This window comes from Elgaria multicarinata, chromosome 15 (genome assembly GCF_023053635.1).
Source record: "Elgaria multicarinata webbii isolate HBS135686 ecotype San Diego chromosome 15, rElgMul1.1.pri, whole genome shotgun sequence".
NCBI lineage: Eukaryota > Metazoa > Chordata > Lepidosauria > Squamata > Anguidae > Elgaria > Elgaria multicarinata.
The window spans coordinates 29,842,076-29,866,553 of NC_086185.1; the positions used below are offsets into that span (position 1 = coordinate 29,842,076).

The 24,478-nt window shown below is 42.1% G+C and overlaps 1 protein-coding gene across 2 annotated transcripts; it reads left to right on the forward strand.

Moving 5' to 3' along the window:
- Nucleotides 1-2,861: 2,861 nt before the first annotated feature.
- UPRT (uracil phosphoribosyltransferase homolog) lies at nucleotides 2,862-24,433 on the forward strand. 2 transcript variants are annotated; one of them, XM_063141759.1, is made up of 8 exons: nucleotides 2,862-3,275; nucleotides 14,181-14,223; nucleotides 16,856-16,925; nucleotides 18,697-18,759; nucleotides 19,167-19,328; nucleotides 20,230-20,328; nucleotides 22,125-22,233; nucleotides 24,405-24,433. In XM_063141759.1, exons 1-7 carry the CDS (start codon nucleotides 2,929-2,931, stop codon nucleotides 22,229-22,231), a joined length of 891 nt encoding a protein of 296 aa, XP_062997829.1. In that variant the 5' UTR covers nucleotides 2,862-2,928; the 3' UTR covers nucleotides 22,232-22,233; nucleotides 24,405-24,433. The 2 variants fall into 2 exon arrangements, with proteins under 2 accessions (XP_062997829.1, XP_062997828.1); XM_063141758.1 differs by lacking the exon at nucleotides 24,405-24,433 and having other exon boundaries at nucleotides 2,863-3,275; nucleotides 22,125-22,578.
- The last annotated feature ends 45 nt before the right edge of the window (nucleotides 24,434-24,478 follow it).

The window sequence follows — 24,478 nt, forward strand, 5'->3', positions numbered from 1 at the left end:
TATATGGTATCTCAAGATAAAAATTGAAATATAAGCACATGTCTCAGCTTCGTGGGCTGAGTTCAGATGACACTTTAGACAACGGAGGGGGGAATAATCAACTGACTGTGCATTACTGCGCAAGCACTCCGCACGCAACATGTTGCCCTGCCACCATTGCACAGCTGAGGCTTCCAGAGGCTGTTGAGTGACATTCCAGCCCTCTGTTGCTCCCTCAGTCCTCCCAACCCTATCCCATGAGCCATTACAAATTCTGCCGGCTGTAGAGAAGTGGCCAGGGTGCTTTTGGGTGCTCCTGCTGGAGAACTCTATGTGCTCTGGAAATAGCGCACTCAACATGTTAAATTTGACAATGGAGCCCACCACACGACATGTTAAGCAACGGAGCAGACCACTATTTTTCCTCTGTTGGTTACATTGACAAAATAGCGTACCATGAGTTGTGTGTCTGTTGTGTGTTGCCCACCAGACGACACAATAAGCGACGCAACTTATCGTGTCATCCAAACCCAACCATGGACTCCCACTTTACATGAACACAGTCTACCTTGAAATGGAATTTTCAGAAATCTGCTGTTGGTAGAACATTAATAGTGCAATCCTGTATGTATCTGCTCAGAGGTAAGTCCCACTGAGTTCAAAGAGGTTACTCTAAGGTAACTCCAGGATTGCACCATGAATCTTGCAAGTGTAAATAATCTGCAAGCTTGTATATTTCTAAGAGAGCTCAAATATTTATTAATGATGTATTTATTGCATTTCTATACTGCCCAATAGCTGAAGCTTTCTGGGCGGTTCACAAAAATGTAAACCATGAAGACAATTCAAGTATAAAACAACAGTATAAAAACACGATATAAAAGTACAATTTAAAAGCACAACCAGGATAAAACTGAGCAACGATGCAGAGATTTATAGATTTAAAATACAGATTTTAAACAGCAAAGTTAAAAGACTAAGATAATAAACTGTTAAAATACTGGGGAAATTAAAAGGTCTTAAAGAGTATGCTGTAGGTGCCAGGCAAACTTCTCTAGGGAGCTCATTCCACAGCTGGGGTGCCACAGCAAAGAAGGCCCTTGTCGTGGTAGACTCCTGCCTCACTTCCTTTGGCAGGGGCTCACAGAGAAGGACCCCTGAGGATGATCTTAGAGTCTGGGCAGGTACAGGAGGCGTTCCTTCAGATAGCCTGGCCCCAAGCCTTTTAGGGCTTTTAATGTTAATACCAGCACTTTAAATCGTGCCTGGACCTGAACTGGTAGCCAATGAAGCTGGAAAAGGGCTGGCGTGATGTGGTCTCGTTGGCCAGTCCCTGTTTGTAAACGTGCTGCCCTGTTTTGTACCAGCTGAAGTTTCCAGACCATTTTCAAAGACAGCCCCATGTATAACGCATTGCACTAATCCAGACTGGAGGTTATCAGAGCATGGATAACTGTAGCTGGGCTATCTCTGGCAGGGTCGGTGGTACCATAGAGGCCACTCAGGCGGCCGCCTAGAGCGCCAAGCTAAGAGGGGCACCGGGCACGGCGCAGCACTCAGGCGCGTTGGCTGTGAGCTGGCCCGGCCCGAGGATTCAGCTGGGCCTGGGTGGGCGAGATGGCGCCCCGCGCCCACCCAGCTGAAGCAAAGCCAGGGATGCTGGGGTGGGGGTGGGGTGGCTCCACGTTCGGACTTCCGGAACGCGCCCGGAAGAGAGAGAGAGAGAGAATGTATGGGTGAATGGGGTGCATCATGGGGTCTTTGAGTGAATGCATGTGTTCATGCGTGTGTTTGTTTGGAGTGAGTGATGCTGAGTGTGTGTGTGCGCGCGTGAGTTGGGGGGGGGATGATTTGGAGGTGACATTCCTATTAAATAATGCATTTTTGACCCATAGACATTCCTTTCCAATTTGTTTGCTATAATTGGCATGACGTATTTCTTGCACTTTAAAATAAATTTAGCAGTTTCAAGTTTTGTGCTTCTTATTTTTTTCCAGGAAGCATCTGTTCTTAAAAATCAAAGTTGGCATTTTGGGGGTGGGGGTGAAAGTAGCTCACCTTGGTCTGGCACCGGCCCTGTCTCTGTGCAGATAAGGGCGCAGTTGGTAAGATGAAGTACCTTAACTGGGCAGCATCTCATGGGCCCTGCGTGGGGTAAACGAGTTCAATTAGCCAGAGAATATCAGTTTTGTCTCTCCTATAGCTTTGTTTCGACCTGCAACGCCCAAGTGCGGTCTCTTTATAACGGATACGAATTTGATGCATCTAAACTTGTAGCTATTGATCCTCCTCTTCTGTGTACGTCGCTTTGCGACCACATGGCCTGAGAAGGCGGCCTATAAAAGTACTTCCGCTCAAGCAACAAACGAAGAAAAAGAAATAATGGCTTCCCCCAAAAGAATCCTGGGAAATGGAGTTTGGGGAGGGCTCAGAGAAGGGTCCGTGGGAGATCTCTCTTCGTCCACAGAACTACACCTCCCAGGTGTGGAAGAAAAGAGAACGGCGAAGAACAGGCGTTATCGGTGCAAGACTCTAATGGTCTACTCAGAAGTAAGCCCCATTGAGCTCAGTGGGGCTTACTCCCAAGGCAAGTAGCTGTGGGGCAGAGCTGTGACTAGAACGAGAACGTCTCTCTCATTCTCTGAGGTAAAAAGAGCGTCTTTCTGTCAGAAGAAGCATGGGGGGTGGGGTGGAAAACGTCACGACGGCGCGCGGGAGGGAGGGAGGGAGGGAGGGAGGAAAAGCCGACAGTGCCGCCGGCGGGTCTTTGTTGTGCGGTGACTCAGCGGTGAGTGGCGCGGGCGGCGGCCAATGGGGGCGGCCGAGGCGGGCTCCGGCGTCACAGCCCCGCGAGCGCCAGGGCCCACGGTGGGCGGGGCTGCGGCTGAGGTAAAGCCGGAGCCGAGCGCGAGCGCGTGTCGGGTGGGCGCTTGCCTGCCTCGGCGGCGCATGGAGGCGATGCCTTGCCACGACCAGCGGGTGGGCTCGGCGGCCGCGTCCCGGCAGCAGCAGGAGGCGGGAGACCACGACTGCCCGGGGACCGGGAGCGGCGGCGGCGCTGCTTCGCGGCAGCTCCGCTTCGCCGACCCCGGCGCCGACAGCAGCCCCAGCCCGGACAGCAGCAGCAGCTGCTGCTGTAGCGGCAGTGGCAACGGGCGCTGCTGCTACTGCTCCGGCAGCAACGGGGCCCCGGACGCGGCGCCGTCCCCGCCTCGCGACCTGGCGGCGGGCGCCCAGCTCAAGCTGCTGCCCATGAACGACCAGATCCGGGAGCTGCAGACCATCATCCGGGACAAGTAAGTGGGACACGCGGCGGCGGCGGCGCTGGGGCCTTGGCGGTGCCCGAGCGGCTGGCCTCCGAGCATGTGCTGAGCGCCGGGACGCGGGGGGGGGGCTAGAGGAGAGAGCGAGAGCGCAAGAACGCTCAGCCGGCGGCGGCGGCGGCGAGCCCACGCGGGCTGCGCGCGCCTCCCCTCCCTCCTTCCCTCCCTCCCCCCCCCCCCGCCCCGAGGAGGCTCCTCCGTCCTCCTGCCAAGTGGCAGCATGGAGGCGGCTTCGCCTGGGTGCCGCCACCGCTGGGGCAGCGCGCGCACGTGGCCGCCTGGTGCCAGCCTTGGGGTCCAGGGCGGGGAGGGGACGATGCGCCTTCCAGGCGGCGGGGGAGCTCCGCAGCCTCGCGTCTTGGCCGGGGGCTCAGCTGCACCAGCCAGGCTCTTCGCTCGCTCTCGCTCTCTCCGCGCCCCCGGCCCTCTTCCCTGGGAATCCCCCCCGGGTCTCTTCTGCTTTGCAGCGTTCGCGTATGTGGAAGTCACCACCTGGCGACGGCCCAATGGCGTTTTGTGCCAAGCTGCAAGGCAGGAAGGACGTGCATTTTGTTCGGCCTTGGTGGGGGATGGATGTTTCCGTGTGGAATCGGGGTTGGTGGTGGAGGTGGTGGTGGGACATAAACACAAGGGACCCTTCAGCCGATGGGGTTTCCGTACCAGAGCTTGCATAGGGACAAAGAGCCTGATGAGTGTGTGGAAGTCCCTGGTTAAAACCATGCTTCAGCCATTAATTTAGTAGGTAGGCTTAAATAAAGTACCTCAACCCCACCCATCCCTCTCTGAAATATGGGAATGATAATATCGGCCTATGTAAGGCTCTTTTAAAAAAAGGTTATTGAGATAATGGGTTATATGGTGCTATATAAATAAATAATAATAAGATCTATATAAATAATAATAATAATAATAAATAATAATAATAAGATCTAGACTTAATCAGAATAGGCCCATTGAAATCAATGGGACTTAAATTAGTCACGATTATCATAGAATAGCAGAGTTGGAAGGGGCCTACAAGGCCATCGAGTCCAACCCCCTGCTCGGAGGAACGGAGGAATCCACCCTAAAGCATCCCTGACAGATGGTTGATTAATTTTAGTCCCTTTGATTTCAGAGTGTCTGCTCAAAGAATGATTAAGTCTGCATCCAACACAGTTGATGTGATCTGCTGTAAATACTAGAAATGTACTGTATATGCATTATGCATGAACTATTCAGTATTGTTGAAGTCACCATCCAAATTTCCTGGAAGCTAGAAGGAACATCACCAGTCAGGTGACTCTGGATTAGCATCCTATGTTTCTAAAGGACAGGTGATGGGGTGTGTGCCTCAAAAGTATCAAGGGAGCTTCAATGCAAAAGGGTGTTTTTCTGTATCTCTTTAACGGTCATGGCAAAATAGCAAGTCATAGAGCCGGAGTGATTCATGTCCCTCAAACTTGTGCTGAAGTTCATTAAATGGGGACCCATGTGTCCCTCTGCTGTCTCACTGTTCTTGGCTTGCCCCCAGGTCTTGCTTATCATGCAAAGATGGCCTGGTGACAATTCTTCTCAACTCCACTTGTATTAGATGACCAGTATTAGAAGCAAACAGCTGTAATATAAATGTATCTTGGCTAGTTGACCAACCTCAGAGATAATACAAATGAATGAACTTGAGGTAAGGATAGGGCTAGCATGTACTTAAGACTAGACTGCCTTCAGATCTTTCGCTGCGGGCGTGATGTATATTGTATTGTAATTAATGTGATTCCCCACTTCAATACAAAAGGAGAGGAGGGTAGGAAATATTTTTATTATTATTATTTACTATTATTATTATTAGAGCCATTCCTGTTTTTTAGTGGACAGAATGATGATTGGGCCTCATGCTGGTTGATACTACAGCTATCTTTTTTGCTGGTCATTAATGGTGGCACTTTTGCATCCTGAGAAGTTGAAGACCCGCTCCATGTTGCTGTTGCTGTAGAAGCATATGTAAGGCTCTGCTTAGACAGGGGTTAGACTTTTAAATAACTCATAGTCTGGCTCTATCACTTGCATTAGTTTGTTGCAGTAGTGCCTTATGGGCTTACATTTACTAGCTTGTTGAGCTGCTTCCTCCTCCTCCACAATGACAAGAAAAGGGCAGAGGAGGCAAGAGCATGCAGATATTTTCATGGAGTGCCTGTATCATAGAGCGTGGGTGGGTATGCCTGCTGGTCAATAAGTGAGTGAACTAGCCCCATTTGATTTATACAGGCAAAACTATTTATTTATTTGATTTATACCCAGCCTTTCTACCATGAAAAGTTGCACTCAAGTTGGCATGTGTACCTCTCTTGATTTTGATCCTGGACTCAATTAGAATCAGGCAGGTGTCTTGATGTTTATTGATGAGGTTTATATGTTTGACAGTTAACATTAATTGGAAGCTGGGTTCCATTTCGGCAGCTCCTCTTTACAATGACGGCACACAGCAAACTAAATGACTAGGCTTATCAAAGCCGGTGCCTCTGAGACAGCGACATGTTTGCTGGCTCTGCAGCTGTAATCAGAAATATGTACTTGGTGTGTTTTTTTTAATAATTTGATCCTATTTGTATCCTGTTCTTAACATTAACTCAAATACAGAGGCAATCATGATAAATATATAACACAGAAACCCAAATTCCACAGTTGGCAACGCCTTTATTAGGACCAAACAAAAAAGAGGCACTCTTTCAAGGTGGTGATTGCATCTTGAATTAAATTAATTCAGTCTGCAATCTCTGGAGATTGTGGGGCTGATCACATCACACAACAGCCCATCATTTAACCCATGGTGAGCCTGTGGTGCATGAGGCCGCTGTTTAAAATATTTTTTAACCCTCACATGATCCATGCTCATGGGGGTTTCTTATACCATTTGTTGCTTATGGAAACTGTAGCTCATCATGGGTTAAATACAATGAACTGGGGCATCTTGTCCAAACCAGGGCTGTGTCTGAGCTACAGACCTCATAGCCACACCATCTGGCCTACATCTTATACTTTCTTGGTCTCTGCTTTTTGCATTATATGACAAGAACTTGAAAGTTTGCACGGTCTTCTCTGACATTTTGGACTTGGGTGGCTATCCTTGTTCTTTATAAAGTATAAATATAAACAAAACACTTTTTGAAGCAGATCTATTAAATAGCAACATGGTGTATTAAAGACTTTAAAGTAATATTTTTGGTTGCCTTCTGAACGACAGTGATACAGGATGTCTGAGTCTCCCTGTAAAGAGTTCTACGTTCAGGTTCTATAATGAGTGTATTTGAACTTCTTGTAATGACAAATCACAGCCTATTGCCTAGAACGAGAATCTCTTCTGTCTTGAGTAAAACATTGTAAAACTGAATGGTGTGCAATAGTGGAAGTCACATAATCCTTCACAGTAGTGGAATGAGGATATGTTTGATCATATTGGGGGTCAAAGAAACGGTAGCATTTAATAGTCTGTTCATCCCTTACTTAGATAGCAGGAATGCAGGACTTCCTGCCTGTGGGCCTAATGATTTATTTCAGTGTTATTTATTTCAGTGTTCTCATGATGCATCTTTGACACTGAACAGATTTTTCCCAGTCTCCCTTTTTATCTAAAACATTTTTACCCCACTGTTTAGCCAGAAAGCCCACAAGTGCAGCTTACAAATATCAATGTCAAGACAGTCCCTGCTCTCAAGCTTAAAATCTAAGAGATTGCATAAAAGAAAAACAGGAACAAGGAGGGAGGAAGAAAAAAGCAAGCTCAGGTAGGCATTCTTACGCTTTTTATTGTAACCAGCTGGGATGGAAACAGTGTATATAGCTTGATGGAATGGCTACCTTAGGAGACAGCTGGGGAGAGCAACATACAGCTGATCTTCCAGCAAAGGTGATGGAATAGCAGTGTTTCTTTTCTCTTCCCTTGCTTTGCACCCTGATGGAAAGGCTGCCACCAGGTGACATTAATCGTATAACTCAGGCTGTCTTGCTTTTCTGCTTCCATTTTTTTCCTGTCGCACCATCTTCAGCTTCTAATTTTTTGTTGTCAGATAAATAACATCCTAACAGTTATATGTTAGAACAGAAAAGTATGGCCTTCTTTTGCAGGGAGTGTTGCTGGTGTAATTGCCCAGATTTCTTTTTTGTGAAATCATTATAAATAAAGTCAATGTGGACTTAATTATTGCTAAACTGGAATGGAGGTTTTCTAGAATGGAGGCTTACTGAGTTGCAGCTATGCTATCTGTAAAGTTGTTGCAACGAGCTACTTTCTAACCAGTTCCTGGTTTTGGATATATGCATTGAAACATACAGCACATAGTGAGAAGCTATATTTACATGCATCTAGCAGCAGACAGCACTGTGATTAGTTGTGTGCTCCAGGGCAAGAAGAACTGTTGCTTGCCTTCTCTGACATCACACATTTATTATAGCCGCACCCAGCAATGCTACTGTGCCATGGGCAGTGTCAGTATTTCCATTACAAAAATCTGTTCTTTTGGTCTTAATCAAATCCCTTGCTATTAGTAATGTAACATATTTTTGGATGTGCAGAATTTAGTTTGTAAAATTCAGTTTAATGTACTAGATTGGTCTTATATGTATATGTAGTGCAACTGAAAGTGTAATACGGAAGCTTCTCTTTGGCCAGAAGTGCATTTCTCAGTGTTTTGACTGCTACTGGCTTTGCTGGAATCTTGTAATTAGAGGAACCTGTTTCATGACTTTGTGGAGAGAAAGAGACTGACAGGCAATTGTTTAATCTTGTCCATTATTAAGTCAGTAGTGTAAATGTACATGAACAAAGAAGAATAGAAATAGTTCTGGGTTCTTGGAATGAAATTAAGAGAAGGAAACTAGAATGATATATCTTCAACAATAACCCAGTGGAGTGGATGGAGAGAAATGCTTGTCCTTTCATTAATACCCTGTCAGTAGGTTCAGGACTGACAAAAGGAAAGCACTTCTGTGTACACAATGCACAATTAACATATAGAATTCACTGTTGCAAGAAGTTGCAGTAGCCAGTAGCTTAAGCCTTATTATTTGCTCAGACTTTTTGCGCTATCTTTTATTATATTGTATGGTTTTAAAGTTATGTTTTGTGAACCACTCAAAGAGCTTTGGCTGTTGGGTGATATAGAAATGAAATAAATAAAACTTAGAGAATTTTGTTCGGATACATGTCCATAAGTACAGTTAAGGCAAGGAGAAACAAGGAACATAAAGTATCCTAACACAGGTGGATAAGCCCTGTCACTGTTTCCTTTATTGCTATACAGTTTGCATTTCACAACAACTCACCATGGGTAGCCAGCCATGGTGGGTTGTCATGTTGTGTGAACCTGGCATATTCTCTGCAGTGTTCCCCATTCTGAGATCATATGGTTTGTTGTATGGTTGTTCATATCCCTGGCTGGTTGTCATCTCGTCCAAACCTGGGAGAGCAATTTTATCTTGAGTTGCCAGAATCGGCTACAGAACTGCTTGGCAAGAGCAGCAAAATACTCCAGGCCACGCTTCACGATCCCGACAGCTTCCCTCACCAGTGGCTGTACTTCCACTGATGCTGAAATGGCACTTCAGAAGGACCATCATTTATTCACCACCTTTAAAAACCTTTTTCTCGGTGCCTCAAAATTGCACCGATGGGGTCGTAATTGGTTTTGCGTTTATTTGTGTTGATTTTTCTCACAAAAACACACTTGAGACTTTCTGATATGTGTAGACTTGCTTGGTCAATTTCCTTGGATGCTTCAGCTGTCAAAGTGAGCTGTGAAGTGCAGTACATAACATACAAGGAAATTGACAATTACTCTGCATATAGGCGCTATTGGGGCCCTCCTTTCTCTTACGGTCCTTCCCAACCATATGCAAATTAGCCTACATACAGAATCATCTTGTCAATTTCCTTGTATGTTACCTACTGTACTTCCTCCTGTTGACTGCTGCAACATACAAGGACATCCACAAGGAAGACTACACATTTTGGATAGTGAAAGTGTGCTTGTGTGCACTTGCAAAATAACAGGGGCAGGGGAATAAAAAAGAATTACAAACACATTTGTGTACTCCTTAAGCACCAAAAAGGCTCTTTTTAAAAAGGTGGCAAATGATCGGAGCGGGGAGGTTGCTGGAGCAAGGAGAGATGGTGGATGTCTGAAATATGTGCTGGAGTCGGCTGGAGGACTGAGGGGGAGAACAAGCCACAACAAGCCTGTCTATTGGGCATACCCTGGGTTGTTCATCAAATAACCAATCTACTGTGGGTTATTTGCGGGGTGGCTTAGTGTGATTTATTTATTATTTATTTAAAACATTTATATCCCGCCCTATATCATTAAGATCTCAGAGCGGCGTACAGATAAAAACATACAGTATAAAACAATATATATGCACAGTTAAAAACAAATTGAACCATGATCCAAGTTAAAACAATATATAATTTAAAAGCAGTAAAAACAGTGATGTGCAAACCACCCAATGTTTGGCAACTGAATGTGTGAACTGACTACATTGAACAGTTTGAGGTGATGCAAAACATTCATCTGTGATAATATCTGGAATGATCCATTCGGAGATACATGAGAACCAGGTCAATAGATTCCAGATAAAATATGAGGGCGTCCCTCAGGGACTGGAAAAACCATAGGTTCCTAGTTACATGGTTGTCTAGATGTTGAAGCTGGATCTAGGAATCCTGACACTTCCCTCCTCACCTTCAAGTCCTGTTTGGAGTTGGCACCTAGGAATCTCAAATACTTTTCTATTCTTGCTTCCTGGAAATATGTTCCTTTCTGCTCTTAAACTGTAAGAACAGGTTTTGATGACTGATGTAACAATCTTCCATATTACCTCAAACTGAATGCAGAGCAATGCAGTCAAGTGTACAGTAACCAAGTGGAGAGAAATCAAGTGATTGGGTTATGAACCTTAGCTTCCGAATGTGAATTCAGGGATTTTTTTCTTGAATTCTATTGTAAAGGGATTGAAGACTGTAGTTCCCTTTGCATTTCAATCTCAGTGTCCTTTATTTAATGACCAAACCTTGAATACAGGGTACCGTCTTTCCCATCCTCCCCCCGCCCCACCATGAGTAGTAAACAGGCATATATTTAGAGAAACAGGAAATTTCAGGAGGTCTGAGGCCATATACTATAAACATATATATGAAAGAATGGTGTTCATAGCTGCTATGGAGTGCTGAAAGGGTCAAATTTTGCTTACTTGCAAGCTAAATTTGACACTTTTGGAGCTCTGTAGCAGATGCAAATACCCACACCCCAAGTAAATACATTAAAAAACATTGGGTCAGGGGCCGCGCTGGGGAGGTGGGGGTTGCCACATTTTCCCCACCCCTGATTCACTGGAGTTTAAGAACAACTGACCTGAACATGTAGGCAACTTATGTGAAACAGTCCAGAGGAACACTTCTCTGTTTTGATTGGGCAGTTGAAGGCTTTATCAGACTGCAGATACTGCCGAAATAGTAATTGGAGGCTCTTCTCTGGGTACCCTTATTTGCAGAGGACAGGCGGGTGGCTGTAGGAGAGGTTTTTCCAGTAGTTGCATACTGATTGTAGAACTCCCTTCCTAAGGCGTCTACTGCGGGAACCTTGTTCCCAATGACTGCTGGCCAGGCCTTTTGGGCGTTAGCGCTGCTCTGCATAAACTGAAGGTGCACTCTAAAACACACCAGTGCTTTCCTGGAATGTTGCAGGGGAAGATCAGTGATCAGCATGTTGTGTTTTATTTGCCATTATTGGTCTTTACAGGGCCAAACGAAGCATGATGCAGGAGATTTGTGACTGGATCTTCTAGTGTATATTTGTGTGTGTGTTTTCCTTACATTCAGAGAGCCCTCTGTGCCTGTTTAAATCTGAGCACGGGCACTGGGGGAGGGCAAATTTAATTTCTCTGTGCTGTTCCCCCCTCCCCCATCTAAATTACCTCTCTTAAACTGCTGTTAGCTCCGTGGAGTGTGTTTGCCTAGAAGTATAGTATTTGTGCTGGATTTTAAACAGTTAAATAAAAATTGGGAACCACATCACAGTCCTCACTGAAGATTGACAAACCATTCTGTAGAAACCATTGCCTTAATCTATCCAGATGAATCTGCTGCATTTGGATGTGTATTAACCTAAGCAATCATTTATGGGAATTTGGTTTTTCCCTTGGGGGTTTTCATCTGTGAGGAAGAGGTGCAAAGTTGTTATGTTTTGTTGCACAGTTGGAATTTTCCTTTGTTGCTGTGCTTGACGACAGTAGTTCAGAGGGCACAAATCTTGGATTCTTCAGTAGACTGTTTCACAGTCTTAACTATTGAATGTTTGCAAGTATCTCTTGTTTACTATTGTATTCTGACTTTATTGGGGTAGGATTTACATTCATCTTGTGAAACATTCATTTCTACTACAGAGATTATATTGCCTGATTTCAAGGCTAATTCTGGCAGTGCTGCAGTTGACAATGAAAGAAGGGTTTAGAGGCAGTTAGCTTGAGAACTGGTTTCCATAGAAGCAGCTTGAAGCAGTGTTTTTCTATTGTAATAAAATCCATGGTTAACTGGAGGCAAATTTAACTGCTTAATTCCTTATACTTTGACCCTAAAAACATACATCAGTGGCTCATTTTTGGAATGGGACACTACATCTCTGCAATTCTAGTCTGCTAGTAGAACCATTGGAGTAAATTATCCAAAAGTAGTAGTATTGTAGCGATGTCCAACTAGACAGACATGCATATACACATCCTATGGAATCTCAGTCATAGAAAGGTTTTATACTTTAATGAAAGTTTTGCTAATCTAGATTTTATTGTTAGCAGTCTTATTATTATTATTATTATTTATTTATTTATATAGCACCATCAATGTACATGGTGCTGTACAGAGTAAAACAGTAAATAGCAAGACTCTGCCGCATAGGCTTACAATCTAATAAAATCATAGTAAAACAATAAGGAGGGGAAGAGAATGCCAACAGGTACAGGGAAGGGTAAGCAGGCACAGGGTAGGGAAAAACTAACAGTAGAAAGTAACAGTAGAAGTCTTGCGCCCCACTTGGCGGAAAGATGGGATATGAATCAAATAACTGATTTTTGTTTTTATCTTTTGGTTATTGATTTGATATTTTTATGTATTTTATTTTTAAATGTGTTTTGATTTTTTTATGGGCTGTTATGTTTTACTTAAGATTTAGTTAATCTGGATTTTATTGTTAGCTGCCTTGAGCACCATTGTTTTGGCAGAAAGGCAGGATAAAAATTAATTAAGTAAATAAGTAGCTTGCTCCCCCGTCTACTTGTAAAAGAAAGAAAAATGTTTCCATGTCGTAAGAAATAATCTACATTTTAGTACTGCTTACTTTTGATTTTCCCTGTTCTGTGTAAATGATATGTAAAAGGTATTCATATGCAAACTGTGACTGGGTTCGGATGACACGATAACCAATGTTGGGTTAAATAGTCAATGGTGGGTTACTGTATTTTCTCTCGGGACTTTTTCACACCAGGTTTGATTATTTGGCCAAAATAACCAAAGCAAATAACTAGTGCTGTGCAGAGCTCATTATTTCAACAACCAAGGACCTCACTAAACCATCCAATTGGTAGTAGTGATGGGCCATGGTTAGTGTGTTGTGTGTCAGGCACTATTGACTATTTCATAGCACACAATTGTTTATTTTTGGCAACTACAGGATCCCCTGGCACGAGCAATGAAAGTGGCAGCTGCTACTCTAGTCCGGCCAGCAGAAGTCGCAATGTCTGATGGGATACAAGTGGGAGGACTGAAGGGGAACAAAGGGTGACTATGTGTCAACGGTGTGTCAGTCAAACACACCATCGACTCACTGTCAACTCACAATCCACACCACGTTTGATTATAATAATGTTGTGTGGGCAGTACTCCCGCAGGTTGTGTGGGGAGTACTCCCACCATTGACTATTGTGTTGTCTGAATGTAGCTGCTGTGTGTGAATACGTTAACTACAAAGCCCTTGCTGTTAGCTCCATGAAACTGTCACACAGATGTTTATGGCAGCTAAGAGCTTATGCTCTGCTGCTCTGAGAAGTGGATGGATTAATAGTGCAGACCTTCCTGATGAGAGGACATCTGGGAAGGATCTTGACCTAGCATGCATATTCCATTTAACAGCAGTCTTAAGTACTGCCACTTAATTCTGATCAGAATAAACAGAATGTGACCATGTTGTGTTGGTGACTGTTTCATATTACCAAACAGCTCATTAATATATATGAATGGCCTATTTCCCTTCCTAAATTCAGATTAGCTGCCTGGATAAGGCTATGGGAAAGAATAAAAATGTGGGACTCAGAAGCTTAGCTTCTCGGTCATGCTCTTAATACATAAGTGCTTGTTGTAACTTTTCTCAGGAAATGTCTTTTTTGCTAAATGTAAGCCGCCCCGAGAGCCTTTTTTTGGCTGAGGAGCGGGGTATAAGTATGATAAATAAATAAATATTGGTTCCTGCTGTAATGACTAATGTTAAAAGACCTTGGTGATATCATAGGAACATTGGACTGTTAGATCATTGGTCCATCTAGCCCAGTATTGACAACACTGACCGGCAGCAACCCTCCAGGGTTTCAGCTGGAGCTTTCTCAGCCCTATCTGTAGTTGGCAGGGATTGAACCTGAAACCTTCTGCATGCAAAGCAGATGCTCTACCAGTCAGCTGTGGCCTTCCCCCATCAGTTCAAAGAGGTGAATCTCTAAGAGTCTAGACATTCTTTTTCTTGTAGTATGTGTAAAATATATGTGCATTTGTTTAGTCTTTGTTATTTTAGTGTATTCATATATTCGGGTGTTGACATTTAAGTTGGAACATCTTACTAAAAATGGTATTTTATTCTTTTTCTCCAGAACAGCCAGTAGAGGTGACTTTGTATTTTCTGCTGATCGCCTGGTAAGCTAATGTTTTCACGAGCTTTGTGTATTAAACTTGAGTGAATTCAGTTTCCTTTAAACTTGCAGGTTATTTGAATCCAGCTATTAATCGTCTTAGCCCTATGCATTAATAATACTATGCACATCTACTTTGAAATCAATGGGGCTTCCAAATAGGGTTAGGATTGGGCTATTAATAACCTAAACTACATGCAGTTAACTGAAGTTAATGTCCTACAAGTGACTTAGCTGCCTGGGATTCATAATAAAAGTTTGCTTTTTCTAGTGGCAAGATTTCTTTGCCAATCAAAATTGGATAGAGCAGCAGAATCCTGACTACCTGACATTTTCAGGATGGGTTTACTTAACGTTAACCCATTTTAAAGAATGGGGAGATGTTAGGCTCGAGAATCACCTGCCATTCTTCAGTGCCAGCTTGTTCCTGGAAATGTCTGTTCATATGACAAAACTGGCAACCATGTTAAATTCATCATTTACAATTTACATTTTCCCTCTGGCATTAGTAGGAAAGTATAACTATGAAATAATAGTTGAGATAATTTCTTGGGTACCAGGGGTGGAGAGCCTGTGGTCCATGGATTGGATGCACCCTTCAGGGCCTGCCCATCTGGCCCACAGCATCCCCTTCTTGGCTGTGACCACCACAGAGCAATTAGTGCCAACCAAAGCTTTCTAAAGTCTAATTGCTATGTGAGATTGATGATTGGGCGGGGGGGGGGGATCTGGGGAGGGAAAGATGAACTCCGCCCTGCCTGCATGCTGGAACATCCCCCCAGTAGCCCCCACCCCCATGTGGCAATAAGTCTTTTTAAAAAGGGGTCTGTTGGTGCCAGTGGAAACTTTTGGAATACCTAATTGCTGTGAGTTTTGTGTGTAGGGGAATGAAGAGGGGAGGCAGCTGAGACTGATATGTAAATAAGTAAGTGTGTGTGTGTGAGAGAGAGATGGGAAGATGAATGAGGGACTATGAAGGGCATGGGGATGCTCCAGTCCTGCCCCAAACAGATTTTTCCTGGCAGGAATTGGCCCTCAGGTGGGAAAAAGTTTCTCTATCCCTGCTGTATACACATGCTTAAGGCCACTTCACACAGACATTTTTCCTGCACAGAGATGCTCTTTGGGGTGGGTGTGTATATCCTGTTTCCATGATGGATCTCAAAGTGTTTTATATAGCGTTCCAGGTAGTCTCCCACCCAGGCACTGACCAAAGTCAGATCTGCTTAGCTTTAGCAAGGTTGCTGCGTCATGTACTTTCTTGCTGCTCTGTGTGAAGATGCCATGTGTTGCTGCTGTGTTGGCTTCCAAAGAATTATACCTACATGATAAGCACCTGTGCCATCTTCACATGCCATGTTTTACATATTTCTTCCTAAATGGAAGGACAGTGTGTGAAGAGGCCTCTGGATGCCCAGGACTTGAAGTATCAACAGTCATATTAACATAGATGACCACTGGATGTTTTGATTATTATTTTTTATCTTTTGAAATGCTCCAGAATTAAAGTGACCAAATAAGTGAATTGTGTTGTGTGTTTTAGGCAGATAGAAGTGGCAAAAGTGATTCAGGCAGGGAAAATCTTCAGGGGATTGTCTCCAGTATATTTGCCCTTGTTTCTTTGCTATCACCTCTTTAAAGCTGTTGTATCATGTAGAGGGGAAGTCTGATAACTTACAGTGCTGTTCTTAGGTAGAAAGCTAAACTCAAAGTCTGATTGTGCTGCTGGGACTCAGCCTGGTCAACCTGCAATTTGGCAGACTTCGAGGTGCTGCCTGCTAGTTGAGCAGTAGCTTTGACATAATCTGTTTTTGTTCTTAAGAATGATCCGCTGAAATGATCACGGGCTGCTTTGTAAATCTTGATATTCTGTATGGTTTAGTAGAATTAAGAGGCAATAGGAGGTTAGTAGCTTCATAGTGCAAAGAACTGAAAATGAAGACTAGTTCTATCAGGCCAAGGGACTTTGTGCATGATTTTGAACAGCAGCTCTCTATGCTGCATGTCAGGATTCTTCTGAAATGTTGGGCAGTGGGTTAAAGCATGTCGGTTGATATTGTAAGGAAAAAAATAATCAAATCCTACTAGGACTGTGCAGGCTTAGATGTGTCTCTGAAAGAGTTCATTGGATCTCCGTCAATAAAAGTATGGACTTGATTACCTTACTTGAGGGCTAGGCTTAGCAGCTATGTGAGTAGCAGGTAAAGGAAGGACAAGATGACATGACAGAATATGCTGAATAGCTATAGACATCTAGGCAAACGGAGCTGAACTGGAAGCCCTTTGCAGGAACGAAGAATAGATATACACTAGCTTTGGAGTCTTTTGGTTTTTTGCTGTGGAAATAAACTATTATGCAATAGCTTTGGAGTCATTATATCTTGCTGGCATAATTTTAACTTTAATGTTGAATGATTTGTAGGTGGTGCAGATGGTGGAATAAAGTCCGTTGGACTTATTTCTGAACAGTCCAAGATATGAGGCGGGGGCGTGGGGCAGGTAGGCTTTGTTTACACTGAAGGTGTGAAAGAAAACCATACTGGCACATTCGTTAATGTTTAATTAAACTGGAGCTTTACGGTTATCGTGTCTCCTCTGATAGCCTCCCCCTGATTTGAATTCTTCCTCTCTTACAGATCAGGCTTGTGGTTGAAGAGGGACTGAATCAGCTGCCATACACAGAATGCACAGTGACCACTCCAACAGGTAATAGAAAAAAGTATGCCCAGACTATCTGGATAGATACCTTTTAGGTGATTTGCTCTAAAGTCAGCCACAAAGTGGACATTCTACTAATAGGAGAAAATATTAGTAATGCGGTAGTTCTGTAAATTTTTTTTAAAAAAAGGCGGGGGGGGGGGAGAAAGATTTTTAGAGATAACTTAACAAAAGCCAGGCCTGCTTGGGTTGTGACTCATCAAGTCAAATACAGCTCCTCCACCCATGTAAGAGGCCTGTCAGGTGCTTGACAACCCCCCTGTTTCTGTACTCCCAGGTTGGGAGTAAAACTGGAAGCTTGTCGAGGCCCCAGTAGTGTGGCTTGGTGGGTCACAGGTTATTGAAAGAGCACATGTAAAGTGCTTTGAACACTCTATGTAACATTAACTTGATGTAAACCTATGTTGCATCAGATTTGTCTGCAGGCAAGCTGTCTATAGATTGCAGAAATTCCAGTAGAGGCAATTCCTTTTGCTTCATTGTCTTGTGAGCCGTAGACATCAAGCAATCCCATCTTGTGAAGTACAGAGAAGTAATCAATAAATAGTAGATTCTGTCAGGTTTTTTGAACTGTGAGACAGATCTGTATATCTGCCAGTTCAGTCATTCAAATGTCTGCTTGCCTGTGGTCAGAGTTCTGTTGGGGCATGCATCTGACCTGAGCTGAAATCCATGTGTCACTGATAAATGAATTATAGTTACGAATGGTTTTCATTTCTGGTAGTAATGCATCCTTCAACTTGCTCCTTAGAAGGATTTCCTACTAAGCGGTAGCTTTATTTTTCTGCCTAAATCAAGTCATGTTTTCTTATCATCAAAGGGACAAGATCAATTGGAAGTATCAGAATGCTTAAATAATGGTGTTTTGGTTTAGAAATTGACTGACACTGGTTCTTAAACAGAAACAATGAAACAGACACAAATGGTTTGGGGGGTATTTTACTACACCAAGCAGGATTGAAATAATAAAATGTCCCCAAAACAAAGCTGTGTGTTTACAGAAAAAAAGGTAATTAATTCTTGTATTGTGGGGCATTTGTTTATCCCACTATTTTGTATTTGATAGGTAAAGAAAAAAAAAAGGCTCCAGTGGCAAAGATCAATGGATTTTTTTTGGTCCCAGGTTTCTTTTGGTTTGGGGGGACTTAAATCTGCTTTCCTGGATCATTTTTTCTTGGAAAAGGTTTACCCAACAGTTTACATTGGCTGTGGGTCAATCAAGCACCCCACACTCTGGAATCAGTTGGCTTTCTGGATTTTTTTTTTAAGTCATATGTATTTTTATTTATTTATTTATTTATTTATTTATTTATTTATTTATTTATTTTATTACATTTATATACCGCCCCACAGCCGAAGCTCTCTGGGCGGTTTACAAAGCTCTGGGCGGTTTTCCTGTACAGTACCCTCACCACCCTCATGCCCTGTAAACAGGTGAAAGTTGGGAACATTTCTTATTACTGTGCACATGATAATATCCTAGGACTGTTTCATAGGTTTATGTTTGTGTAAACTCTGCATTGAAAAGCGCACCTGGATTAAAATTCTACCCCTGGTCATTTGAAGAGGACTAGTCACCTTTTGCCCTCTGTGAAACTATGATGGATACTTCCTTAAAATGTTAATAGATCATCAGATTTGGATGTGTGAATACAAGTGGCTCACAGATTTTTTTGTTGCCCAACTTAAAATAACATAGCAAATTTGGGTAAAAGGCAAAACACTTTTAAACTTCTGATTCTATGTGACTTTTCAACAGGATACAAGTATGAAGGGGTGAAATTTGAAAAGGGAAACTGTGGAGTCAGCATAATGAGAAGTGGTAGGTCACTTAAAATTTTGTGTGTGCTTTTCAGTGTTCCTTTATTAATAGACTATATTGCCGTTTCCAACAAAGATGAAATTGGAAATAGATGCATGGACGAAATGCTCACAATGTAAGGTACATAATTATATGAAGGAAAATAATATAGGTGACTGCCAGGAGTAACTGACAACATGAGGACTGTGTAAGCTAAAGGTTAGTCCCATATGGCCTTCTTAAGGGCCATTTTCACACGACCCTTCTTGGCTTTTATTCCCATGGAAAATGGATGCATGAAGTGAGGGTTTATTGTTTCCCACATATAATATGAAGGGTAGATCCTTTGATTTGGAAGTACTGCCCGTGAAACAAGCTTTGCCATTCCTTGATGCATAACTCTTTCCTGTTTTCCTCCCCAAATGGAGGAGAGGCAATGGAACAGGGTTTGCGTGACTGCTGCAGATCCATCCGAATAGGGAAGATCCTGATACAGAGTGACGAAGAGACCCAGAGAGCCAAAGTGTACTATGCAAAGTTCCCACCAGATATCTACAGGAGAAAAGTTCTCCTCATGTACCCAATACTAAGTGAGTGCCTTAAGGATTTTTTTTTATCCTAAGCTGTTTGACTACAGAGTTCTCTGTTGGAAAGCAGATCCATCATTGCCTTTGGCTTGTCTTGGGGCATGCAATATGGGATTTGTCAAGCTTTGCCAGAATGTTCATTAGTTGAACTACATTACCTGGCAAAGCATTGACTGTAGATGGTACCTTTTGGGGGAGATGTATCTACCAATGTTAAATGAATCCCATTTGAATCACTGGAGTACAAACAAACAAACATAGAGAGGATGTTGATAGTAGCGATAACTGATACAATGTAACGGGGTGGTAGGGGTGGTGGGAGAAGTATTTCACCAATTCCTAAATATTAAGGAAATGGCTGTTCTGATATTTCACTTGAGCTATTTTCTTCTATTTAACCAATTGCTTTATAATATTTCAAAAAATGTATTGAAAGCTGATGAAGGCTCCACAATACAACTCAATGTTTGTAAACTGCCCAGAGAGCTTTGGCTATGGGGCGGTATATAAATGTAATAAAATAAATAAATAAATAAATAAACCCCAAACCTAAACATTCCCCTTAGGAATTAATGGGATCGATACATTATGAAGATATTTAGGATCAAGATGTAAATGTGGCTGCCGCTCGCTCTGAAGGTAGATCATTGTACTCCCTTACAGCGGATCACTCAATGTTCAAGTGTTGTTCAGTTTTCTCAACTTATGACCAATACTAATCAGCAGAGAAGGAATCAATTAAGCTTATTGCCTTTTGGAGTTGGGGGTAGAAGATCGGAAATTACACGGGTGGTCAATCCAGTCTGATGGTAGAATAGTTGCTGTCCAGCAAGATGATGCTGATTGTGCATAACTTGAAAAGATAATAGGATGATTCTTTTTTCCTCTTGCCTCCCCATGTCAGGCACTGGCAACACTGTGATTGAGGCTGTAAAGGTTCTTATAGAACATGGAGTTCAGCCAAACGTCATCATCCTACTGAGTCTATTCTCTACACCCCATGGTAAGTTGAAGCCACAGGGCAGACTAAAGGCCAAACTTGATGAGATAGTTTGGTTGCTTCAAGCACTTTTCTCCCCAGCCTGGCTTATTGGAGATGGGATGGGAGATAGCCATGTATTTATTTGAAGCGGTGTAATGAATTGAGATGTGTGGGGTGGAAGGGTTAGCTTCCCTTGCCTCCATGTTCCTTTTCTCTAATAAAAACTGCATTCTGCACTCTGTTTTTAAGCATTGTATTGGCCTGGCTCAGTGATGACATCATTTTATTATTGCTTCTTGAATAGTAATAATCTTTATTGTTATTAATTGAAACAAAGTGGGTTTGATTGGATTTTAATTGGGGAGGATATTGCTACTATGCACCTAGTGTTGTTTTTATTTGTACCCTCTCAAAAATCTATATTTGGAATCAAGTATATAAAATAAGCAGGTTGTGTGCAAAGTCCTGCAGCTTGTTGCCCATTTCAAGCAGTCTAACTCAGTGATTAGAGCAGACTGCTCATATGTTCTCTTTTCATCATTACTATAAAAGCTAAGCAGGTCTTTTTTCTTTTTAAAGGGATTGGATATTCAAAGGACTTCTCAGCTTAAACATATTCATACTTTATACATACTTCAGTCTCTGGGATGTTTAGTAATTCTGTAGTGACCCCTTATGGCTGGTTCAAGTTGTGCCAACTAGTTCAAAATGAAATATTTTTGTCTGTTTAATGGAAAGTAAAGGAACTGAGTTGTTGCCTTTCTATTTTGTGGTCCAGTGAAGGCGTGCAATTTATATTATACAAGATATAATCAATTTTGAGTAGGATTCAGGCTTAGTCATGCTTAAAGTAGACCCATTGAAATCAATTGGACAGGTTAACCATAACTACTCTATATCCTATTGATTTAAATGGCCTACCCTATGTGCAACTGAGTCTGAATTGAACCCAAGGATTTATTTATGTTTTGCTTTGATCATTATTATTATTATTATTTATTTATTTATATAGCACCATCAACAATTGTATAGTTGGTTTGGTAAAAGATGCATGATTAAATACAAATCTATAACTAAAGGTACATGCACATTTATTGAGACCTGGGTGTCCTTAGAGCAGTGTGCTGCATGAAAACTCATAAAACTTTGACAGACTTTCAGCTGCCAGTTCAAAAAAAGGCTACCTTCAATCCAGACTTTAGAGGGTACTGATAATGTAAACATTGTGATCACTGGTGGAGACAGAAAGAATGACCCATGGCTACAGAATCCTGCAGCGTTTAAAACTTACCATCGTTGGTAAACACTCTTCATGGGATTTTTTTCCACTAAGGAACCCCATCGTGCTGCAAGGGAATTTTGGAAATGTGCTTTACTCTTACTATGTGTGGGGTCGTAGTCTTTTGTACTGGGCATTGCTACTTCTCAGGCAAATTAAAGGTTTAAAGTGCGCCTTTTGTGGTGAATACAGGAGGTTCATTTGACTTTCCTTGCTGTGAACTTTAGAGGGAGAGGGACTTCATTAGCCATTGTTTACAGGGGCTGTGTGTGAGCATGACTTAAATATGTGGCCAAGGCACAGCTATGTTAAATTACAAAATACTGTGGAGGGATAAAGAATATTTGAAAAGCAGGAGTTGCTACTCAGAACATGTAATTAAATAAGACGATTGGATGAACTCTGTGCACATTAGGTGGATCAATCCTAAATGAGGAAAAAAGGGCACATCCAGAAGTGGAGAGCCGCTTAGTTGTAGAGCAGCAAATGTGGTTTACTGAAACGCTGGCTTCAATGACTCATTCTTTTCTTTTTAAAGGTGCCAAATCAATAATCCAGGAATTCCCAGATATCACAATTTTAACAACGGAAGTTCATCCTGTTGCACCCACACACTTTGGACAGAAGTATTTTGGAACGGACTGAAGTACTTAACCAGTTTGTGTTTTGTTACTGTATGATATTACTATACTGTTTTTCTACGTTTTATAATTTGAAGTGGAGATATCTTTCAGTATATTTAACATCTCTTTTCTTTTGCCAAAGGTGAAAAGACCTAGGCCAATTTTTTTTTTATTTATAAGAAGAAATATTTGGTCTTAAGTTCAGTTTTTATTTTAGCAATGAGTTGAGGGGCAAACACATCAGGATTTGACAGACTTCTAATAATGCACGTGTCCGAATTGCTGCATTCATAGTTCCTTTTATTTATTCTTTTGTAGCCAGTTTTAAGTGGCTGCTTGCAACTGTAAAATAAAATAACTGTGAAGGCACCATTGCCTATCCCTCTAATTACTTAGTTCTTATGACACAACTGGATTTTTTTTAGAAGAGATGGTTGTTTCTCTAGAGACAATGGAATGTTTCTTTGTGCCTAGATAGTAGATGTTCTCTTGATTACATTTTCAAATTACATAGTTATAAAGATGTATAAACAATACACCCGATCCATATTTGGATAAGATCTGTATCCAAAGCAGGTTTTTCAGGTCACAACCTGCAAATGGCAAAATAGTTTGACTTTGATACAGCAACAATGGACTTCTGATAATTATCTGTTCTTAATCTGTTGGCACCCCAAAACCATGTTAGATTTGGATTTTACGAACAATCAGTAGTGTTTCTTATAGCACTGTTACATCATTCTTTTTATTTATAATGAAGGTCTCTTAATTGTGATGATATTTAATTGAGGCCTAAGGGTATTTACTTCCACCTCTAGAGCAAGGTTCTCACCCTTGTGGCAGTAAAGATATGCTTTGAAGTTTTGGGGTGCAATTCTATGTATGCTGGCTGTGGAATGCTGGGAATTGTAGGACTTTTTTCTGTCTAAACATGTATGGGATTGCACCTTTGAGTATATCAGCAATCAATACCTGCTGAAATCTTGAAGTCAGAGGAGTGATTGATTTTGATTTCCAAATGCTGGAAGTTGGGCTTTAAGTTCCTCCCTGTGCTTAGCAAAACCAGGGATAACATAAGCAAAATACTACAAATTGCGGAATAAATTCTGAATTATCAAGACACATGAATTATTTAATTTATACAGCATACAAAATTCAGCTTTCTTTGATGCACAACCTGGATTACCTGGATTTTGTTGTCGTTGTTGTTTTACTTAGCATAGAGTATACACAGACTTGCTTCTAATTCTTAAAACACTTTCATGGACTAGTCTGCTAGAAACGGGAACAGTGGAAAAATTGCCCTAGATATGTGGCAGGTAAGCCATGGAAAGGCTTACGTTTGGAAGACTTCGAGTGAGATACTCCTCCCCAAGGCTACGCAAGATTTCTGTGGTCTAAGAAAATCTATTTGAGCATAATTCAATGGTTGTGCTTTTGCACTGTTCCATCAAACTCTTGTATTATAAGCAAGCAACTCATTCCGGTCATGTCCTGGGCCCTCCCTTAACCCAACAATGTTTAAAATAGTTTTAGTGCCGTCCCTCCAGTGTGCTGTGTAGATAGTGTAGAGTCTGCTTTAAAAAGAACCAAATAGTAGGAAACAAAATGCAGTGTTCGGATGATACGGAACTCTTATACATCATCTCTAAATGTTTGGCACGCAAATGAAAACATTTGTATAATAAAGCAGTTGTAAGCCACATTTCTTCATATAAAGACACCAGCAGTATCAATATATTCACACACATGCTGTGCATACACCATTTCTATGAGTTGTTTTCTAAGCTCCCTGGGAACCTGAAGTAAAATGCTGCAGCCGTGCTTCTGTTAATAGTGTAGATTGTGAGACTTTAATGCTTCTACTGTGCTCTTTTCATGTTCAGTACAATGTCTCCTTCATAACTAGCCCTTCATAAGGGCTGTTCCTTATGCAAGGTGGAAGTATTTCTTTCAGCAACAACCCTAGGGTACCCATAACATAAATGGCTTCTAATTGCTTAATAGTGATGATATTCGATTGGGGCATGCTACAAGTCATTACTGTCACAACTGTTCCTCTAGACTTGCGCAACGGGAGAAGAAACTTGTATTTACACAAAGGAAAGTATTAGGTTTTGAATGGACACTGTTGGTTAGAAGTCTTGCTAAATGACTTGATGTAAAATGGTCTTTGTTTTCTTTACCTTTTATGATTTAAGCCTTGGGAAATCTGTTCCGTAAGCATCAGCAAGCTGAAGGAGTCAACACATATTTCTGGCTTGTGCAA